This window comes from Canis lupus, chromosome 1, assembly GCF_011100685.1.
Source record: "Canis lupus familiaris isolate Mischka breed German Shepherd chromosome 1, alternate assembly UU_Cfam_GSD_1.0, whole genome shotgun sequence".
Taxonomy (NCBI): domain Eukaryota; kingdom Metazoa; phylum Chordata; class Mammalia; order Carnivora; family Canidae; genus Canis; species Canis lupus.
In genome coordinates this window covers 40,965,768-40,988,857 of record NC_049222.1, presented here as the reverse complement: position 1 = coordinate 40,988,857, position 23,090 = coordinate 40,965,768, and the positions used below count along the sequence as shown (strand labels likewise).

General features: G+C 47.4%; 1 protein-coding gene and 1 pseudogene across 1 annotated transcript; both read left to right on the top strand.

Moving 5' to 3' along the window:
- Nucleotides 1-6,771: 6,771 nt before the first annotated feature.
- Nucleotides 6,772-15,709, top strand: LOC119875938 (UL16-binding protein 1-like). Its single transcript, XM_038525588.1, has 5 exons — nucleotides 6,772-7,175; nucleotides 10,794-11,057; nucleotides 11,294-11,569; nucleotides 12,261-12,393; nucleotides 13,635-15,709. The coding sequence occupies exons 1-4, from the start codon at nucleotides 6,833-6,835 to the stop codon at nucleotides 12,383-12,385; spliced, it is 1,008 nt and encodes a 335-aa protein (XP_038381516.1). The 5' UTR covers nucleotides 6,772-6,832; the 3' UTR covers nucleotides 12,386-12,393; nucleotides 13,635-15,709.
- Nucleotides 15,710-22,729: 7,020 nt separating this feature from the next.
- LOC119876027 lies at nucleotides 22,730-22,829 on the top strand (annotated as a pseudogene).
- The last annotated feature ends 261 nt before the right edge of the window (nucleotides 22,830-23,090 follow it).

Sequence of the window (23,090 nt, the reverse complement as noted above, 5' to 3'; positions counted from 1 at the left end):
ACCATTCAAACTCTGCCTCTCCTTCACTTGGGGTCTGAACTACTTTGATGTGAAAGATCTCCTAGATGCCCCCAGGCTTCATTCTCTTTTCTCATGGGGGCTTCCTCCATTGAAATCACTGTAGGTTAATCCCATCCTGCTTTCTGCTTCTCAGGACTATCACATGGATTTATAGGTTGAAGTCCTATTTTGTGATATTTCATGTTCTGATAACAACTACCATTCTGCATTGCCTGCAATACAGCAAAAGTGGTAAGTGATGTTCCTTGGTCATTTGGGTCCTTCCCTTAAATTCTGTAAATTCAGATCTTTGAGTTTTTTTTTTCATTCCATATAGGCAATTTGGGCAATGCCCTAAAATGAGGCATTTTGTTCGGTCATAGCTCACTAAAATAGAGATTGCATCAAAATATTATTCACTTCTCAAATCTTGAAAAAAATGTCACAACTTGAGGGTAATTCTGATGCTTTGTTTCAGTTGGCACAGTAATTCATAAAAAGGTATAAAGCACCAAGTCTGATTTGAAAGGTGGTAGGGAAGTAAAACTATCCAGAAGGCAAAGGTAAAGCTTCTTTTGTAGACCTGTTCTTATGTAAATTTGTCAGTGAACACAGAAGATAGTCCTGAGCTTCCTGCTTCTCCAGAGCTCCCTGAGGTCTTCCTAGTGGATGTGGTCTATCCCAAAGCAGCTGAATAGCTACTCACCATCTTTTGCCTCCAGGCCCCAGGTGCTCATGTGTACTAGGTCCCACCTGAAGGTCCAGCCCCAAATTTGATGTAATATACTGGGATACTTATTTCCAACACCAACTAAGAAGTAGATTTGCAGGGCAGCCCCGGTGGTCCAGTGGTTTAGCACCACCTTTGGCCTGGGGCATGACCCTGGAGACCCAGGATCCATCCCACTTCGGCTCCCTGCATGGAGCCTGCTTCTCTCTCTCTGTGTCTCTGCCTCTCTCTCTCTCTCTCTCCCTCTCTGTCTCTCACAAATAAGTAAATAAAATCTTACAAAAAAAAAAAAAAGTAGATTTGCAAAACCAAAATTGAACCTAAAACAAATCATAGGTCTCTGGACTTAACAGCTGGTTTATAGAAAATATTGTCAGCCAAACAACATAAACAGGCAGAAGGATGCAATTGGCCAAGTCCAAAATATGAAAATTCTATTGGAAAATTCTCTTTCTGTGAAGAAGGCAGGACTTAGCAACAGAAGGTGTGAAGAAGAATGGGAGGATTCGAAGGAGTCCTAAATCAAGGCCCTGTATTCCAGCACATCCAGAGTTGAGGGGAGCAGTGCAAGGAAGGATTGCCACCTTGGGGTGATAAGAGTCAAAAGTAGGGAGTAGGCTAGGCTCTCCAGGAACTGAGAGGGAATAGCATTCCTGGTCAGTGTCATGTTAATACACAAGCCTCACTAAAACACGTGTGGAAGACAGAGGACAGACAGACAGACAGACATGCCTGAACAAAGAAAGAGGCAAAACCCTAAGCTTCTGGCTCACAAGATTTAGGAAATGATGAAAAGGACCTGCCTTTCTGTTAGGTTTTTTCCAAAATGAACGGTGGAGAAATTAAAAAAAAAAACAGCAGAGCCAGGCAGTAGGTTCGAGAGTGCTCTAATGGGCAAGGTTAGGTGACTCGGAGAGGTGGCCCGAGTCAGGGAAGTCGCGCTGGGAGAGAATTGGCAATGTTCTTTTATTGAGTTGGGGTGGAGTCTTGGCTTGTGCCCCCAAAAGGTGAGGTATATGGTGATAGGCGAGTATGTGCGGGAGAAGGTGTGTCGGATCACCTCAAGGCAGGAGTATGAGTTCATATACGGTGAGGTATGCGGTGTTCAGGGGGCACGGGGCGGCGAGTAGGTGATTGGCACTTCCCAACTGGGAGGTTCCCGGGTGGAGAGTATGGGTCTTCTGGTGGTGACGTGGAGGTCCGTTGTGAGAGTGGCGGGAAAGTTCTCCATCTTGGTGCCCTAACTTCCCAGCTGGCCCATCACGTTCTTCCTTCTCCAATACAGAAACTTTCAGTCCGGGTCAGACAAGGAGCAGTGCTGCAGGACAATGATGGATTCAGTGAGAGAAAAGAGACTGCGCCTTCAAAGAAGCATCCCAAGGCGATGCTTGCAAGCTGAAGCAATAGCAAGAATGCTATCATCCGGGGGCACCAGGATGGCTCAGTGGGTTAAGCATGTGCCTCTAGATATCAGCTTGGGTCTTGATCTTAGAGTTGTGAGCTCAAGCCCTGCTGTAGGGACCTACTTAAACAAACCAACAAAAAAGGATTGTCATTTAGGTGTCAGAGGGAGGAGGCATTGTGTGAGGCTAGGCCTGAAGCCATTACCCTCTCTTGGACTTCAAGTTCTTGCTCCTCCTTGGGGACTTGGTGGGACCCCTAGAGCAGCAGAAGCAGGCAAAAAAGAGGGATTCTGGGCTTGGGACTCAGCCCAGTTATGTTTTGGAGTAGCACAGGTTGTTTGGACTCAGCTGGTGACACTAGGGACTGGAAATGTAATGGCTCCTGATGGCAAAGGCACACCCCCCTGGAGTGGGCACATGAGGTCTGGTGAAATGTTTCTGGGTGGTTCGGTACTCCAGGATTGTAGTTTCTGTGTTGGCCTACAGGATGCAAGGGTCATGAACCTTTCTCTAAAGGATTCTCAACTGCCAAAAAGGTAAATGCCTATTGAAAAGTCAACAGGAGGGGTATCTGTGTGGCACAGTCTGTTGAGTGTCTGCCTTTCGACTTGGGCCATGGTCCTGGGATGGAGCCCCAGTGGTGGTCCCTGCTCAGCTGGGAGTATTTCTCTCCCTCTCCATCTGCTGCTCCGGATTTGTGCTCTCTCTGTCGTAAATAAATTAAATCCTAAAAAAAAAAAGTCAATAGGAACACAAAGAAAGTTCATCCTTGCTCACCCATTGCTCTCTTCTCTCCCTCTCCAAGGGCCACCTCTTTACCCAATGTGGTGTATATCCCACAGAACTTTGTTTTCCATTTAATATGTGCATAGAGGGCTATCCTGCTATTCAACACTTTGGTTCACTCATCGCTGAATCAAGGATATCCTTCCCTGTCCCACACATGTCTATTTTGTCTCTTTAATGGTTGTGTAGAACATCCTATGGTCTGCACTCAACACTTTGGAAATGCTTCCTTAAGGAGATGGATACCCTTTCTACCTGAATTTATCAATTAAATTAATTGGCAAAAAAGCCTGGTTCGTAGGCAGTAGGTGCTGAAGATAGCATGTCCTTGGTGTTAGGGACTTGACAAAAGCATTCACTGTATGTCTTTCAGGCCTATAATGCACAGCCCTAACCCTGTTCTGTTCTCCTGAGCCTTCCCCTTGCCCTTCCTTACTGAATTTCCTCTTGATCTATGAATAACAAGGTATATAAGAGCTCCTGCTCTTTCTTATGAATTTCCATGTCTTGGACCCCCTTGGCTCTGAGGTGGGTAGAAGAGCCCTAGTATTTCACTTTTCCTTGGAGCCCTTCCTGGCAGCGTCCTCAGATGCCATGAGGCTCCTCTGGCAGTTTCTCTAAAGTTCTGCAGGCTTTCTCCTACTCTTATGTCAATGTCCTCCCAGCTTCCACCTACTGCTCCTTCCAAAACCATCCACACTGTTTATAAATTAATTTTTTGATTTTGAGATAACTGTACATTATGTGGACAAATTCATATATAGTTATTAGAAATAGTATTGAGAAGTCCCAGTATTCTTTTTCAAGTTTCTTCCAAAGGTAAAAAATTACAAACACTATGGTGCAATATCACAACCAGGATATTGACATTGCTACCATGCACATGTTATTCCAATTCAACATGGTATTTGGAGGCTCTGGCAGCCTCCCTAGGTAGGTCACAGCGTTGGCCCTTTAGGATTTGGAGCAAGGCCCTGCCATTAACCACACATAACTAACTACTCTCCTTTGAAAAACAAATCTTGGTCTTCAGGAAGCCTTATTGGGCCTGAAAGCTTGACAGTGGGCCACCTAGTCACCATGAGACCTGAGCCGCCCATCATGAGGTGGGTGTTTTCTGAGTCATAGAGCCATGGAGTTGGTCAAGCACAGCAGTACGTACATGGTCTGGCCTGATCAGGCCTTCAGGTACAAGCAAGTTACACGATGAAGTTGCCTAAATGCTCACGGTCCCTCCTCCTGCCTCACTGCCTCCTCTCTCCCAGCCTGTACCTCTGGCCTCATGGGAAGTTCCCTACTATCAGTTGACAGAGGAAGAGAAGACTCAGGCCTGGTTTTCAGATGTTTCTGTAAGATACTCGGGGTTGGGCCTCAGCATTATAACCCTTTTCTGGATTATTCCTGAGTGTCAGTGGGTAAGGGAAATTTCATCAACGAGTACAACTTTAGGCAGTACACCTGGTTGTACACTTTACTGGGAAGGAGAAATGGACAGATGTGCAATTATATACCAATTTCATTTGGGTGGATGGCCAGGGTCTTGGAAAATCCAATTGGAAATTTGGTGAAATTGGAAATCCAAAAGGAAATCTGGGGGAGAGTTTTGTGGATAGTATTCTCTGAAAACATGAAGATATGTATGTTCCATTTGAATGCTCACCAAAGTGTGGCCTCAGAAGAGAACGATTTTAAGAATGAAGTGGGTAGGATGACCTGTTCTGGGGGTGTCGGTCAGCCTGTTTCCCCGGGCACCTCAAACTGCCCAGTGTGCTCATGAACAGAGTGGTTGTGGTGGCAGGAATGGATGTTATACATGGGCTTAGATGCATGGAGTTCCATTCACTAAGGCTGATGTGGCTGTGCCCACTGCTCAGGACCCAGTCTGCCAGCAGCCAAGACTCACGCTGAGCCCCGATATGGCACCACTGCCCAGGGTGATCTGCCAGCTGGCATGGTGATTATACCCAACCACCTCCAGCCTAGTAGGCACAGCATTCATCTTTTTTGAAATAGATACTTATTGTGGATATTGATTTGCCTTCTTTGCATGCAGTGCTTTTGCCAAAAGTCACATCCACGGACTTACATAGTTCCTTATCCACCGTCACTGCATTCTATACCCTGTTGCTCCTGATAAAGGAACTCACTTGACAAGAAAAGAAATGTGGCGATGGGCCCATGCTCATGGAACGTACTGGCCTTAGCATGTTCCCCACCATTCTGAAGCAGCTGGCTTGATAGAATGGTACAACGGCCTTTAAAGAAAAAAAAAAAAAAAACAAAAAACACTTCACTTACAGTGCCAGCTAGGTGGTAATACCTTTAAGGTTGGGGCAAGCTCCTCCAGAAGGCTATGTATGCTATGAGTCTTGCTCCTCTCCTTGGGATGCCATTTCTGTCCTTGCTGCCAGAGGTTGCCAGTTACCAAACAAAGGACTCCAGACAGTGGAGGAGCCTGGGGAGGAGAACTAAGGAGGAGGTGGGGGCTCCCCCCAAGGAAGAATTCTGTAAATATGTCATATCCATAACTGTACCCCTCTTAATCTCACCCTCTCCCATGTCCCTGAAGAGTTTTGTCAGCAAAATCTGGCAGACTCTTCCCCAGAGGTTTTCAGAGGGGACCTAATCAGAATGGATATTTGTAAGGTGTTGAAACTAGAGTTCAGATTAATGATTATAAATAGATTATCTGGGCTTGAAAAGAGCATAGAAGACAGTAGAGAATTCCTTTCTGGGGAAATAAAAGAACCAAAATCAAATCAAGTTGTACTCAAAAAGACTTTCAATGAGATGGAATATAAAATGAAGGCTCCAGGGTCGCCTGGGTGGCTCAGCAGTTGAGCGCCTGACTTTGGCCCAGGGCCTGATCCTGGAGTCCTGGGATCCAGTGCTGGGATGGACTCCAGCATCTAGCTCCCTGCATGGAGCCTACTTCTCTCTCAGCCTGTGTCTCTACCTCTCTCTCACTGTGTCTCTCATGAACAAATAAGTAAAATCTTAAAAAAAACACCCAAAAAACAAAACTCAGTACAGTAAAAGGAATGCAGACATGGAGCGGGAATCTTTAAAGCATGTTACATGAAAACTATGATGGCTGAGATAACTCCTACTTTATTAGTGATCACAATAAAGATAAAGTACTAAAAAACCCTCCAATTAAAGGACTGAAAGTCACAAGTTAGATTAAAAAATAATCCAGTGCACATACAATCACTTCCAAGAGCCCACCCTGAAAATGAAACGTAAAGATCAAAAATAAAAGGCCAGAGAATCAGGGTATTCTAGGTTCACTGCAGAACAACATTAAAAGTTGAGATAGGAGGGTGAGTCATTCCTCTAAGCCCCCCCCCCTTTTTTTCATTTTCCTTTGTCTTTTTAATTAAAAAAATTTTTTTATTGGTGTTCTATTTGCCAACATATAGAATAACACCCAGTGCTCATCCCATCAAGTGCCCCTCTCAGTGCCCATCACCCAGTCACCCCCATCCCCTGCCCACCTCCCTTTCCACCACCCCTTGTTCCTTTCCCAGAGTTAGGAGTCTCTCATGTTCTGTCTCCCTTTCTGATATTTCCCACTCATTTTTTCTCCTTTCCCCTTTACTCCCTTTCACTATTTTTTATTTTCCCCAAATGAATGAGACCATATGTTTGTCCTTCTCCGATTGGCTTACTTCACTCAGCATAATACACTCCAGTTCCACCCACGTCGAAGCAAATGGTATTTGTCGTTTCTAATGGCTGAGTAATTTTTTTTCTTTTGGCTGAGTAATATTGTAAGCCTTTTTTTTAGAGAGCGGCGGATCTCCGTGCCCTGGTCACCTGACTGAGGCCCCGCCCATTTCCCCTGTGTGCTGCCCGGACTTGGCACCGCGGCGCTCCGCTGTACGTGTAGCACGTCCCGGGCAGCGGATCGATGGGCTCCTGCAGCAACGCGCCAGTCCGCGCTCAAATCTGCCCTGGCAGCCTGGCCTCCGCGCGCAGGGCAGAGACCGCTGGAAGAGTCATTAGCACTGAGCACGAGTCCGTCCCGGTGGAGCCTGCAAGGAGCAGGACCTGTGCTCCGGCGCAAAGCCCTGGGGCGCCCGCGGGCAGCCCGGCCCCGCTCGGCCCCCGAGCCCCGCGCAGCCCCGGCTGGGGAGTGCGCCGGCCCGGGAAGCCGCTCCCTGCGTCCCCCAGCATCCGGCGGCGCTTTGTGCCCTTCGGGCTCCTGGTCCTGCTGTACTGGCCCCGCGGGGGGGCGTCAGGCCAGGCGACAGGTGAGTCCCGGGGTTTCGGGAACCTTGGGGCGGGGGGTGGGGGGAGGAGGATGGGGAGGAGGGTGGGGGAGGGGAGGGGGGTGCTGCCGCGCGTCCGAGGGACCCCGCGCAGGCTCCCCGGGCTCGGCGGCGGCCGCGGGCGCTCGTCGCCCTCCGGGACCTGAAAGAGGCGACTTTGGCGGCCAAGTCCGGCCAGGCTCTGGGCGCCCGGGGCCCGGGGGAGGGAGCAGGGCCGGCCCTGAGGGTCCGCGCTCGCCCCGGGCCCCCTCCTGCGCCTCGGGGAGCCGAGCCCGAGCCCCGAGCCGCCAGCTGGGGGCAGGACCGGGCGGTGGCGCAGGGCGCGGTCCCCACTCAGCCCCCCGACTCTGCGCCACCCCGGCGAGGGCTCGGGAGTCCCCATCCCCACTTCTGGCCGCCCTTAGACTTCCCGGAGACTCTGGCAGAGGGTCCAGGGATATGCCGCGCCTGGCGCTCCTTCACCAGCCGCTCGCCAGCCTGCACGTCCCAGCTCAGGACCGCGGACCTCCTCGCTGCAGGTCCCTGGGCTGTACCTGCCAACTTGTATTTTTACTTTTTAAAGATTTTACTTAGTTTTTCATGTGAAGCGCAGAGAGTCAGGGGGCAGAGACACAGCAGAGAGAAGCAGGCTCCATGCAGGGAGCCCGATGTGGGACTCGACTCCGGGTCTCCAGGATCCCGCTCTGAGCCGAAAGCGGACCCTCAACCGCTGAGCAGCCCAGGCGTTCCAGCTGCAAACTTTTGTATTTTAATTTTTTTAATTGGAGTTTGATTTTTCAACATATCCTATAACACCCAGTGCTCTTCCCATCAGGTGCCCCCCTCAAGTGCCTGACACCCAGTCACCCCACCCCCCGCCCACCTCCCCTTCCACTACCCCTTGTTCATTTACCAGAGTTAGGAGTCTCTCATGTTTTGTCACCCTCTCTGATATTTCCCCACTCATTTTCTCTCCTTTCCCCTTTCACTATTTTTTATATTCCCTGAACGAGTGAGACCATATAGTGTTTCTCCTCCGATTGACTTCACTCAGCATAATACCCTCCAGTTCCATCCACGTCGAAGCAAATGGTGGGTATTTGTTGTTTCTAACGGCTGAGGAATATTCCATTGTATACATAGACCACATCTTCTTTATCCATTCATCTGTCGATGAACACCGAGGCTCCTTCCACAGTTTGGCTATTTTGGACATTGCTGCTAGAAACATCGGGGTGCAGGTGTCTTTCACTGCATCTATATCTTTGGGGTAAGTCCCCAGCAGTGCAATTGCTGGGTCGTAGGGTAGCTCTATTTTTAACTCTTTGAGGAACCTCCACACAGTTTTCCAGAGTGGCTGCACCAGTTCACATTCTCATCAACAGTGGGAGAGTTCCCCTTTCTCCACATCCTCTCCAACATTTGTGGTTTCCTGTCTTGTTGATTTTCCCCATTCTCACTGGGGTGAGGTGGTATCTCATGGTGGTTTTGATTTGTATTTCCCTGATGGCAAGTGATGCAGAGCATTTTCTCATGTGCATGTTGGCCATGTCTATGTCTTCCTCTGTGAGATTTCTGTTCGTCTTTTGCCCATTTCATGATTGGATTGTTCCTTTGCTGTTGAGTTTAATAAGTTCTTTATAGATCTTGGAAACTAGCCCTTTATCTGATACGTCATTTGCAAATATCTTCTCCCATTCTGTAGGTTGTCTTTTAGTTTTGTTGACTGTTTCTTTTGCTGTGCAGAAGATTTTTATCTTAAGTCCCAATAGTTCATTTTTGCTTTTGTTTCCCTTGCCTTCATAGATGTATCTTGCAAGAAGTCACTGTGGCCATACATACACAGAGATAAACTCAAAATGGATGAAAGATCTAAATGTGAGACAATCCATCAAAATCCTAGAGGAGAAAACACAGGCAACAAACTTTTTGAACTTGGCCACCTGCAAACTTTTAAATGTCATTCCCAGCTGCCATCACTAGGGGTCTCTGCCTGACCTTGCATCAAGATGTAAATAAAACTGCACTTAGCATGTTTGCTACTACAATACCTCTGTGTCACAGGGTCTACAGGGTCCTGTGGCCCAAGAAGCAGGTCCAGGCCACACACTCACCCGTGTATGCCTATGGCTGCTTCCCTGCTGGCAGCAGACATGAGTAGTTACAACAGGCCTATGCCCTATTTAATATCTGCAGAGAATCTGTGCACCAGGTTCACACCCTTGAATCCTCAGCTTTTAAGGTCAATATTCAACTCTGTCATTTGATCCAGGAAAGGGCCCTCTTTTACATTGTACTTGGAGAAAAGAGAAGACACCATAAGAATATTGTACTTGAAATTCCCTACTGCACAGCCCTCAACCCAACAACTGCAAAGATTTCTCATTACTGCTACAAATAATAATCACTGTGGGTACTTGAATCAAATGACATCAAGCGAAGAGTACCTGGGACACCTGTGTTTTCATGACCTGACCCTCACCCCTCACCATGTACAACACACACATTACCCTGCACTACATCAGTTACACGAGGCCATATTGACACTTGGATCCCCGACGATGATGTCAGCTCACACACTAGGTCGCACTCTGAATGTCCGGATGGCCTCTGCTCCCCACTGTGTACCTAGACCTGTAATGAGCACGTGGCTTTTTGGGGAAGGTGAGCAGGAAGCATTGCTCTAGCTGCAGACCTGAAGGGTCCCTACTCATCGACGTTGGCTTCTGCTTCTACTAAAGGGTTCCAGCTCTGAGAAGCGGCTCAGCTCTGAAACCTGGGCAAAAGACCCAGACTTGCTATTGGGTAGCTGCCTTCAGCCTCATCCTCATGACCTCTGGGGCTTGGTCTTTGTTTTTATTAAATCTAGCGGCCCCTGGGTTGGCTGTCCAGCTATTTTGCCTCTCCAATCATGGTGTTCTGTGAGTCAAAGGGATGGAGAGCAGTTTGTGGGGCAGGGCCAGGGCTGGCATACCACCCTCTAGGGTCATTTCAATCATTGCTGTCTCCCTGCTCTGACACTTGAGCACCTGTATCCCAAATCTCTTATTTCAGGATTTATCTCCCCAAATACATGCTACTGGGCATCTATCTCTGCAAAACCGTCTCCTACTGCCAAGCTTGGCCATCAACTACAACCATAACTGAGCTCCTTGACAATGCTGGTGCCTGTCTCACCATGCATTCTTTATGAGTTTAATATAGAAAGTCTTTCAGACCTGTCCGTGAGTATAGTTGGTGGATATATTTTTAGTTTTGTTTTTGGTATCTCTTACCATATGTTATCTGTCATATGCATGTCTCTGAACCTTTTAATCCCTTCTTCTGCTGTCTTCCTTGGCAATTCCTGATATTCGAGACTGTGCAGTGAGGACAACCTTTTTTTAAAGCTTCCAGGTCAATCGTAATGGCAGATGGTCACTATCTCCACAGCTATAGTAAATCCTGTGACCCATCATCGTGACCTCTCACTTATCAAAGAAGATGCGGTTTTGCAGGGGCAGGCCATGTCTTGACAGCCCAGCGCTACAGAGATGATGCTATGCTGACGCATGGATGGGACAGAGGTCCTGCCACTCTCCTCTTCCAACTCCAACCACTACCTGCGTTTTTACTTCACAGGTGCTACTTCTCTTTTTTGTGAATTCTCCGTCAAACCTCAGTCCAGTGCTGGACGACCATGGTGTGAGGTTCGAGGCTATGTCAAAAGAAACCTGTTTCTTTCCTACAACTGTCAGAGCAAGGAGCTCACACTTGTTGGTCCTATGAGGACGAGGATGAATGATACAGGGTTTAGGGAGACACAGAAAGAAACTCTGAATGACCTGATGGAAGAGCTCCAAAAGAAAGTGCGTGACATCAAAGCAGAGATTTACCCTAAGAATGTTAAGTGTGAAAGGCCCAGGATGGAAGCGGAGCAGTTTGGTAGGCCCAGGGAGCTATGGTGTTCATGGAAACCTTGGAAGTCGGGCCTACACGAGCAGCCCAACAGCCAGGCAGACAAGGAGAACAGAATAGGACTGGGAGGATTGGAGGGGAACTGAGGAGAGGAAAGCACAGGTGCAAAGAAAAGATTGTTTAAGACCAGAGGCTGACTTCTTTCCTGTGGCGGGGCGGGGTAGGTTCTCTCGACCTGCATGGTGAGATGAAGTGTGTTCGTGGGGCCAGCAGATACACCAGTGCATCCTGGAAGTTTGCCTTCAATGGGCAGATAACCCACCTCTTTGACTCAGAGAATGGAAAGTGGACAGTGCTTCAACCTGCAGGCCGACAGTTTCAGGGAACATTGGACAGTGACAGAGATGTGACCAACTTCCTCACGAAGGTCTCCAATGGAGATTGTAAGAGCTGGATGGAATACATAATGAACCACTGGGATGAGAAGCTGGAGACAACAGGTAACTCAGAAGATTGGATGGAATGGTGTTCTCTTGAAACGGGTTTGACCTACCCCACTCAGTGTGCCTGTCTGTGAGTGTGTGTGTGTGTGTGTGTGTGTGAGAGAGAGAGAGAGAGAGAGAGAGAGAGGAAGAGAGAGAGATTAATCCATCCATGGTGACTTTTCTTGGTGGAATAATGGCCCCAGGTCTGTTCTAGCATCCTTCCTTTCCCTTCTCCTCTCCTGGAATCACCTCCTGGCTGTACCCACCTGTAGTCCTCTGGTATTTCTTAGATTTCCTGCTGACCTCAAACAGGGGGGTGTCAGTATGGCTCCAGAGATTGTCTTCTTACTGTTCCCTTTTCTGAGAATCGCTGATCTTTTCTCGTCACCTGGGGCATTGCTGGAAGTCTGTTAGTGCCACCTGTGGTCGCTGTCAGCATCCTCATCCTCCAGCACTTCTGGTCCTGTCACAATGGAACAACTTATATGGCCACCCCTGCTTCCCCTAAGGCTATAGGAGCCCCTAGGGGACAGGATGTGTCCCTTCCCTCCCTCCAGACATCAGGACTTATCACCCCAGCTGCCACAATGGGATGATAGACACTGTCTGCCTGGTAGGATGGCCTTGGGGCTGTGGGCACTGAGGAAGCTTCTTGGGAGAAGTTGGGTACCGGACTGGGGCTCTCACTCTTGTGTTTTCATTTCAGTGCCACAAAGCAGGCCTCAAGACATGGCCCCATCCGGGGCCTCGGGCAGCGCACCCAGCACCTGGATCTTCCTCCTGTTCCTCTACTGTGCCATCCTCCTTGGCATCCATGTCGGGGTCCTTTAAAGGGACAGGTACCGGCAGCACAATGGGAGGGAAGGGAGGGACCCATGGCCTGGGGCGAGGACAGGGACAGGGGAATCCCCAGGCTGCACCTGCTCACTCGCCGAACCTTCTCACAGAGCAACGAGACCAAGTGAAAGAGGTCTCACATCACTTGTTAGCAATAATCTGGATATGCTCAGCCCTGAGTGCTGACACACGCTCATGGTTCAGGTACCTGGCAAGAGAGAGGGCCCCCCCAAAATTTAAGGCCTGGGGATACTAAGAGGATTGACCAAGCCGGGCCTGGGCAGACCTGAGTCTCTATGGAGAGTCAATCTGGGCCCAGAGAGGGTGGTGTGGGACAGGAAGGACCCAACCCAGGCGGTATTCACCTTTGAATGACAGCAGCCTGCAGGCTCCTTGTGATGTCTCAAGGGGGAGAGGACTCCATTCAGGGGCTTCCAAAGAGAGGGTCCAGAGTCTAAGCCCAGCAAGAGGGAGTGGGAAGGCCTCTGCAGAGCAGCTCTAAGTGCCAGAGAGTAGTGCTATGTCCCCCCCAGAATGGGGCTCAGGTTTTTGCATGGAAAGCAAGGGTGAGCTGTAGAGACTGAGGAGGACAAGACTAGAAGGGGGCCAGTTCTGCGTGCACGGGTAGGAATTCTGGCTCAGGTTGGTGTAGTGCCTGGCAGCCGGCTTCCCGAGGACCTCAGATCCGGAGCCACTGAGCAGCCCCTGCTTTGAGCAGAGCTGACCTGGGAGATGGGGGAACTGAGGCCCTGCATGTGCTCACAGTTGAGCAGCACCAGGAATGGATGGGGTGGGGGAAGGGATCATCATGCCCAGCACTCCGTGTGCTGCTGGCCAGGAGGTGGGAGGGCAGGAAAGGAAGGATCTGTGCCTGCAGCATTCCCCAAGGTTACAGTTGTCAAGTGTAGGTCCTTGCCTTCTGTCAGATGCCCGCAGCAGGTCCCTGAAGGCCTGCCAGGAGAGGGAGAATTAGAACCTGAGTCAAGGGAGCAGATCGATCTATGCCTCACTTTAGCCTTGAGCTCAGACCATTGGTAACACGGCCTGGGCTGACTCAGTGATTTGCTTCAGGAGGGAGGAGGTTTGTGAAGGTGGCCGGGCCCAGGGCTGGGGAGATGACTGGGTTCAAGTGCCTGCCGCTTGGCGAGGGCTGGGCTCGGGTAGGAGTGCTGGCAGAGGGCAGCCCCGGGATCACCAACTGAGGATTTCCTCAGCCACTGAGACAAACCTGTTCTTTCTCCAGGCTGGCGAAGCTACCAAGGAGCCCAGGAGAGTAGGGTCCAGCTGCGTAACCCTGCCTTTGTGCAGGCTGCCTTTGGATGAGCTGCTGTTCAATTTTAGACCACTAGAACTCGTGGCCTTACATTCCAGAGACCTCGAACCAGACCACATGGTGCAGCACTTGGACATTCTGTGTCCTTTCCTACATTCAGTGCCTCTCCTGTTCAGCACTCTGCCTTGGCAAATTCTTGTTCGAGGTTTTTTCTAGACCCTGAATTTCTTCTAAATCAACCACAAATTTGGGAACATTGCGAATGAAGTCCACTCTTTGATGAGAAAGTTCAGTTCCAACTGGGGAAAGTTACCTGAGTCCCAGCCTTTATAGCCTAACATTACACCTCACTTGGAAAAATAAACCAAACATCCAAGTGCCCATCTTGGGTCAAAGGAAAAATGTTATGTTTTTAGAAAACTGGAGCTACAGAATATAAAATGCCATAAAGTCAGAAGGAGCTGCATAAGGCATTTTTGCTTCTTTTTCTCTGGTAACCCCCCCCCAACACACACACCCATTCTTCCATGCCCAAAGTTGAAGGCAGGTCATACTAGAGGATCTGCCATATTTTCTGGGCAGAAAAACCACTTAAGCCACCTTTGTTCCTGTCTTCGCAGCATGGAAAACCCAAGTCTCAAGTATATGTAAGAGTCTAAAAACAGAATGAAGTTATAATGAAGTTGCAATATAGCAGCCTCTCTCATCTGAAGGAGGTGAACAGGGTTCCAACTGGACTTGAAGCTAGCTGTTTTGTTTCCCTTTTCCAACCTTTCAATAAACCCAAGCATGCATTCATAGAATTAGCAAATGTACAATGTGATCCTTCCTTAGAAGAATGAAAAATCATTTAAAAATCTCCAAAGACTTCTGAGATAGAAGCCAACAACAGCTTTCTTTTCTAGGAGAAAAATCCCTCTTCTTGTCCAAAATGTAGATTTACACATGTAAAGATGTGTATTTTACAGAGATTCTGTTAACCTCACATTATCTTGTCTTTATGCTTCTTTGTCACATCAAAGGTTTTACTGCAAAATTGGACCTTTGTTCTTTTCCAGCAAATGTACTTCACAGGATGAGTCAAGATTTAGATATTTAATATCTGTAGTTTTTAACCATCTCTTTCATTTCATATTAGAATGCACATGTGGAATTTACTCCTTGTAGACTCAACTGTGCTTATGACAGTAGCTGAAACTAGAAGACAGTAAAAAAAAAAAAAAAAACCTGATGTCATCCATACTTGCTATTTATTTAGTCTTCTTGTTTGGAACAAAAGGTAAAGAATTCACAAATACCAACATCTAAAAGCACCTGTTTCAAATTTAACATCAGCTTCAGCTTCCAAAATAATTTCTTTATAATTAGGCAAAAAAAAAAAAAAGCAGAACAAGCAGGTCAGTTGCTTCTTTCTTCTTGGAGAACTCAGCAAGACAATTGCATCCTAGGAGCTTCTCAAGGTTGAATCTGAGAAGTGGAATAAAAAGAAAAGCAGCCTTTTCTGATCCAAATCATGGAGGTAAAATGTATAGAGAAGAGAGATCCACATTTAAGAATAGGGAAAGTGGCTGGATAAAAGGAGGACTACCTACTCCAGGAGACAACAGAGAATCCTTGCCAAATCCTGAGTTCAGAATTTTGTTTTCTTCTCAAGATGAATACCATAGCACCTGGAAGCCAAAGAAAATGCTCTTCCTCAAACCCACCAGAAGCCCTGCACCTTCCGGGGGCTTTATCGCCCCGTGCCCAACGGCCGGCTGGCAGTGGAACATCTCACTCTGCCATCCTTGCTCCTTTCCAAGTCCGCCAACCCTCTTCTCTTGTACATAGTATTACCAGAAAGACACTGAAGGTAAGAACAACTTACCTCAAAAAAGAGAACAAGAGGCAGTACTGACTGGTAGGGACCTAATTGGTATGTATATAAATAAGATATTAGAACTAGAGTTCAGATTAATGATTGTAAACAGACTAGCTGGGCTTCAAAAGAGCATAGAAAATACTAGAGAATCCTTTTCTGGAGAAATAAAAGAACTAAAATCTAATCATAGATCCTCTATGATGACAAAATAATCCCTCCAGGGTGACAAAAATAGAAAGATGAAATCAGAAAGGGAGACAAACCACGAGAGACTCTGAATCATAGGAAACTTATAAATATAGGCGGGGGGGGGGGGGGTTCCTGGAAGGGAAGGGCGTGGTGGATGGGGTAACTGAGTGGTGGGCATAAAGATGGGTCCATGGGGTGATGGGCACTAGGTATTTTTTTTTAAAGATTTATTTATTTATTTATTCATGATAGAGAGAGAGAGAGAGAGAGGCAGAGATACAGGAGGAGGGAGAAGCAGGCTCCATGCTGGGAGCCCAACGTGGGACTCGATCCCGGGACTCCAGGATCGCGCCCTGGGCCAAAGGCAGGCGCTAAACCGCTGAGCCACCCAGGGATCCCCGGCACTGGGTATTATGTCATGATGAATCACTGAACTCTACCTCTGAAACTTCCTGCAGACTGTATTTTAATTAATTGAATTTAATTTAAAAATGAGGGCAGCCCGGGTGGCTCAGTGGTTTGGAGAAGTGTTTTCCCTGTGCAGTCGCCTGTGTGCTCCCTTCTCCCTCTGTCTTTCTCTCTCTCTGCCACTTCTCTCCATGGCCAGATCTTCCTCTTCCCTGCCACAGTTGCAGTCCTCTTCTCCCCCAAACCACACCTCCACAACTGCTACCTTCCACCATGTGGCCTCTTCTCTCCCTCTAGTTGTGTAGGTCGTTCCTTCAGTTCTCAGATCGCTTTCTTGGGTGTTCAGAATGATTTGATATTTATCTAGTTGTGTTTGAGGGATGAGGCAAGCCTAGGGTCCTCCTGCTACTCTGCCACCTTAGCTCCACTCTCTAATCTTGTTTTATTTAAAAGACTTGAGGTTGTATCTCAAAAGAGAGAAAGAATCTTTTTTTTTTTTTTAAAGGTTTTTATTTATTTATTCATGAGAGAGGCAGAGACACAGGCAGAGAGAAGCAGGCCTCCCCATGGGAAGCCTGAAGCAGGACTCAATCCCAGGACCCCAGGGTTACCACCCGAGCTCAACCAATGCTCAACCGCTGAGCCACCTAAGTGCCCCAAGAAAGAATCCTTGAGGTTCTCTCTTATATACTGTCCTATAGTAATTTTTTAAGCAAAAACAGGATCATGATACTAACAAGGATCTGATTTCTGATCAAATGAGACCTTGGACAATAATCTCTTAGTACAGAATTCTTGTTTAAACAGTTAAGGCAAATGTAGGAATCCCAACAATTAGCTCCAAGAGAAAATAGTATTATTGTTAAGAAAAGGTGCAGAGAAAGATCATCATGTCCCGAAATGAAGGCAATGAGATGCTCCATTCCTGCCATAATCAGGATGATCTGGAGGATTCTGTGTTTGCCATAGGGATTGATATGAAGGTAGAAAGATCACCCACCAGGAGGGAGAGTGGATGTTGGAGAGTATATCGTCAGGGCCTCCTTGGTAGCAATTTCAGCCTCTACAAGAGAAATAGGTGTTTGTTTAAACTTTTCCCTCATTAGCATAACACAGAGTCAGCTCCAGGCCACCCACTGGACAATGGGGTTCAGGACTAGAGCCAGGACTAGTTCCCTTTACTTAGATCCTCCTGGCCCACCCTACAGCTGGAAGCCCTACCCAAAGACAGGGACATGGATCCTGGTTCTTGTAGCCCTGGAGAAGGTTGGAGCCACAGATCATTCTTCCCTTTTCTTTGGCCTCTCCTCATCCCAGTAGCTGTCCTTGCCCTGCCACATTCTTTCCTGGCTGGGTCAGGATACAGCATCCAACTCCAAAGCAGCTCAATCCCATCTACCTCCTGAGTCTGCTCAAGGTGGGGCAGTTCAATAAGCTTGAGATCTGGGCTCTATAGGAGGCCGGCTGAAGGCAAGAGCACCGGGGCTGAGCCAGGAATCCCAGGGCTCCATGGAGATCTGGCCTCCTAAAGGCCTAAAGGGAGAGTCTCCCCATTGGCCTTTCTTCCCTGCCACCTCCCAAGCAGAGTTGTGTGGGATGTAGCCCTAAAAGCCAGCCCTTTGGTTGGGTCTGCAAAGGCCTTCCCCCTCCTCTTCTTGGGGTCAGACTCTGGACTCTCCTGTATGCACCATGGAGAGGTCCTTTATCTCTAGGACATATCAAGTGCAGCCAGCAGGCTGCTCTCCCCCCAACCAGAGTGTTGTCTATGCCTTGTGTTCCCACTGCCTCTACAAATGCCCTCACGTGGGTCCCTCCCCAATTGAAAAGCTGGTCTGAGCTAAGCCTGAATTTGCTAAATCCATTTAGCATCAATAGGACCTAAACCTTGGTGAGGGCCCCTGTGCTTTCCCACTGGCCTTTGACAGTGAAGAGCTATCAGAACTCAAGGCTGAGCTTGCCTAGGACATTACTATCAAGCAATGTAAGGTCTTGGTCCTGCTTCCTTTTATATATTAACTTGATTGTGCTAAGGAATGCCCCAATAGCTGGGAAAACATTCTTTCTGGGTTTGTCTATGAGAGTGTTTCTGGAAGAGATTAGCATCTGAATTAGTTGACTGAGTAAAGAAGACTGTCCTCACCCAATCCACGAGGGCCTGAGCAGAACAGAAGGCAGAGGAAAGGTGAATTTGCTCTGTTTGCCTGGGGCATCCTACCCACCCCCTCCTCAGACGTTGGTCATTAGGACTCCTGGTATTTGGTTCTTTGGACCAGGACCTAGATTTACAACAGTGATACCCTGTTCTCAGGCCTTCATGTTTGCACTGGAACCCCAACACCAGCTTTCCTGTTTCTCCAGCTCACAGACAGTGAATAATGAGACTTCATATACCTCCATAATCGTGAGCCAATCGCCTGTAATAATTATCTACGTCAACATCTACAGCAGCAGCTCCTGATGATTCTCTTTCTTGGAGAACCTAATACGGTCGTATGCACAAGGTCTCATTTTCAGAGTGAGAAGGTTCAGACGATAGGCCAAGGAGAGGCCTGGCTATTCACCTTTCTCTGTGCTTGCCTCAGGCTATCTGCCTTTCACTTCCCATTCAATTCTGTCCATATTACCTGTTGCATAAAGGACACTGCCTTAGATTCCAAAGAGGATTGAGCCAGTGAGGAGCACAGGGAGGATTGAGGTGATTGGTCTGATGGCTGTGGCTTGACTTGGGCTAATATGGGAGTTGTGGCTGATGCTCCTGACATGGAAACACAATAATGAAAGCCCTTGTAGACAAGGCTCCAAAACTGAGGGGATGAGTCCTTAGCTCCTGCTCCTTCAGGTAATGCTATGATACAGGGCCTCCTGTAGCCAACTTTGTGGTAGCTACTGTAACAGGTGCTGGGAAAGGAAAGAAGACAGAGGGTGGGCTCATACAGATCAAACAGCTAATGGGAGAAGCAAGGGTTTCCATATAAACAATAACTCCTGCCAGGACAGAAGAGGAGGTGACAAATATGGATGGTGATGGATATCTTGTTCAGAAGCTAACATTTCAGTTGGCATTGAAGGATTTCAAGAAATAGACCAGGTGAGATGAAAAACAATCATGATGATGATTGCTCAGAAAAGAATAAGATAAGAAGAAAATCTCTGGAAACAGAATGATCCCTTTAGGATAGGGGCCAATAAGAAATCCACAGTGAGAAAACCAAAGGTGTGTGCAGTGGAGAGAGATGCCAGGAGGGGAGAAGGGAAAGGAAGGATGCTAGAACAGACCTGTGGCCATTATTCGGCCAAGAAGAATTCACGATGGATGGATCAATATCCCTCTCTCTCTAGCTCTCTATCACTTACAAAAACACACAATCACACACACACACACACACACACACACACACACAGACACAGACACACACACACTGAGTGGGGTAGGTCAAGCCCATTTCAAGAGAACACCACTCTATCCAATCTTCCAATCTGAGTTGCCTGTTGTCTCCAGCTTCTCATCCCAGTGCATCAATGGGTGTTCCATCCAGCTCTTATAGTCTCCATTGGAGACCTTCATGAGGGAGTTGGTCACTGTCCAATGTGCCCTGAAACTGTTGGCCTGCAGGCTGAACCACTGTCCACTCTCCATTCTCTGAGTCAAAGAGGTGGGTTATCTGCCCATTGAAGGCAAACTGCCAGGATACGCTGGTTTATCTGCTGGCCTCACGCTCACACTTCATCTTGTCCAGCAGATTGAGAGAACTTACCTAGCCCCGCCACAGGAAAAAAGTCAGCCTCTGGTCTTGAGCAATCCTTTGCCCCATATGCTGTGCCCTCCTCAGCAACCCTTGGCCCCTCCTGGTCCTGCTCTGTTCTCCTTGGCGGCTAGCCCCTCCTGTAGGCCCAACTTCCAAGGTCTCCATGACTCAGGTGGTTAGGGAAGGGGCCTTCAAACAGGAAGTACCTCAAACTTCTCTGTATTGGCCTGGAGGTCTAGGAGCCCTACTGGATCCCCGCCCATTCCTCCACCTGGAGCCACGCCCTGGACTCTTTTTTTGCTCTCTTTCACTATATGGGGTAAATATAAGTGGTAATTCTGCTAGATTTCCTGTGGACACAGAATTTAAGGATTGCTTAGAAATCAACTTTCAAGCATTCATCTGTCAGGATCCTGACACGCCAGATGCAAACAAATAATCTGGGAATGAAGCATGTGAGAATCTTGATGATTTCCCCAGGCCCCCCATGCCTGACTGACTCTTCTGTATCCTTCTTCAGTGCATATAGAGTCTTACATCAGAAACAAATCTGCTTCTTACAGTTGATTTATTTCCCCTTAACAATGATCGGTATTGGGACGACTGGGCGGCTCAGCGGTTGAGCGCCTGCCCTTGGCCCAGGACATGATCCTGGAATCCTGGAATCAAGTCCTGCATTGGGCCCCCTGCACGAAGCCTACTTCTCTCTCTGCCTATGTCTCTGCCTTTCTCTCTCTTGCCTCTCATGAATAAATAAATGAAATCTTAAAAAAAAAAAAAAAAAACCAAAACAAGGATCGGTATCCAGAATATACAAGGAGCTCCAACACATAAAAATATAGTTCTCCTAAGAGTTGGGCAAATTTGTATCACAAGTCACAGTGTATATAAATCTTGGAAATCATGAGTATATGCAAAGTAATCAAAATAACATAAAGCACAATAGGATCCTTACACACACGTCAAACTCACAAAACGGGAAAGATACCTATAGCAAGTGGTGGACAGGAAATGGAATCATAGGATTTCTCTTAAATATTTGTAAGAGTAGAAATGGAATCACTCCTTGCCTGTATTTCACCCTATCCAGACAGTGGTTGATGTGTTCATCCTACTGCATGATAATAGCAGTGTTAGTTTCTGGCTGGAAAACATGGCCATCAAAAAGCATGGAGCTGTATGGTTGTTTGCTGTCATCTTGTGTGTCATAGTAAAAAATGAGCAATATGCTATCCAACTGAAGTACAATATATACAAGATGTTAAGAGATTTCTGCTTCTCTCAACTTGAGACTACATAGCCTGAACTAACACCAAGAAATGACACAAGGATGGACGAGTACATGGGAGGAACAAAGCTTACAAATATATATTTGAGGACTTCTGGATACATACACTCACCGTGGCCTTGTAAATCTAAATCTCTTTACCTACATTTAAAAATTAAAGCAATTAACCAAAAGGTAAATAAAACACTCTGACCCTCATCTTCCGCACATCCAGGAAATGAAAAATGCCTAAGTCCACCAATCTGTGATCATAACAGACATTGCTGAAAGAAATGGGGCAGAGGCTGAGGACGAGGTGGCACTCAGGTACCATGAGACCTACAGTGAGATGATCCTGTGGTGACCCAGGAAAATGTCCTGGTCTGTGGGAAATACATTCTAAAGTGTGTGGGCTCAGGGGACATCAGGAAACCTGGAAGCACATCAGTGTGGCCACTTGCTGTCATGTGGTTCTGGAAGAAAAGGGTTTGATACAGGCCTCACGATGTCCTTAGACGTTTAGTTTGTTTCAAAAATGTGTATGGTTATGAAATATGGGAACATAAATATTTACACCTCAGAATGTGATGTAACAAGGTAAATGCCTCAAAACAGCTCCTGGTCATTGTTTAAAGGCAAGTCCTCCCTCTCTGTTCCCTTCTGCCTCTGCGTGTTCCAGCCTTGCACAGCTTCTCCCCCCTGCTACCTCACCAGCAGGGTCAGCCCAGGCCCTCCTAGAGAGGAGAGCAGCTGAGGTCTGGAATCGGGAGGCTTCACACGTACCTCTACAGACCTCAATCCTCCCTGTGGTGCAGGAAATGGCAGGCAGCTGAATCAGCGCCTTTGGGATGCGATCACCCTGTGTGTGCATGTGTGAATGTGTGTCTATGTGTGTATGTGTTCCAAGTGATTTTTCTGTTTGACACTCATGACTTCTAAGGGATTTCCACAGAACTCCCATTTCACTTCCTGAAATCTCTTCCTTTTCAATATTCTAAGGTTCTCGCCATAATGCCTCCAGGCTTTCTGTTCTGGCACCTTCTTCTGTCAGGTATTGTGGATCACACAGGCCGATAGCCTGTGGCCCAAGAAAGATGGGTAGAAAATTACCTGCCATGAAGTCTTCCTTACCATCCTGTTTTAGTCAGAATTCTCCAGAGAAATACAACCAGTATGATGTGGAGACAGAGAGATAATAAGGGATTTATTTACTCATGTGCCTGTGGAGCACATCAACTCCACAACTCCATCAACTCCACATCTGCAGCAGGGGCCAGCCTACTAAAGGCCAGGAGAAGAATGGTGCAGATGAAATCTGAAGGCAATCAGCAGGAGAGTTCCCTCTACTGGGGGGAGGTCAGTCTCTTGTTCTTTTCAGGCCTTCAACCGATTTGACAAAGCCTACCAACGTGAGGGAGGGCATTCTCCTTTACTTGAAGTTCACCAATTGAAATGTTAATTGCATCCAAAATATTGTCCACTTGGACAGGTAAAATTCACCATCCCATTTCCCAAAAATAAATGGATCATCTCTTTCCCCTTCTCTGGGTCCTCACAACTGAATCCAGAGTCACAATATCAACCTGGTGCTTGCTTTGGCACCTCCTAAAGTCAAGAAACTGGATGATACAGAGAAGATTAGCATACCCCTGTGCAAGGACAACATGCAAATTCATGAAGCACTCGATATTTATGGGTGATTGTTGCCACTTCAGCATTTTGTTCTCTTGTTCATCTATTCTTCTCTGGACAGAACAACAAGGCAAAGACTCACCTCAAAAAAGAGAATAAGAAGCATTACTGACTGGTAGGGACCTAATAAGAATGGATATTAGTAAGATTGGTACTAGAGTTCAGATTAATGATTATAAACAGATTAGCTGGGCTTGATAACAGCATAGAAGACACTAGAGAATCCCTCTCTAGGGGAAAAAAGAGCCAAAATCTAATCAAGT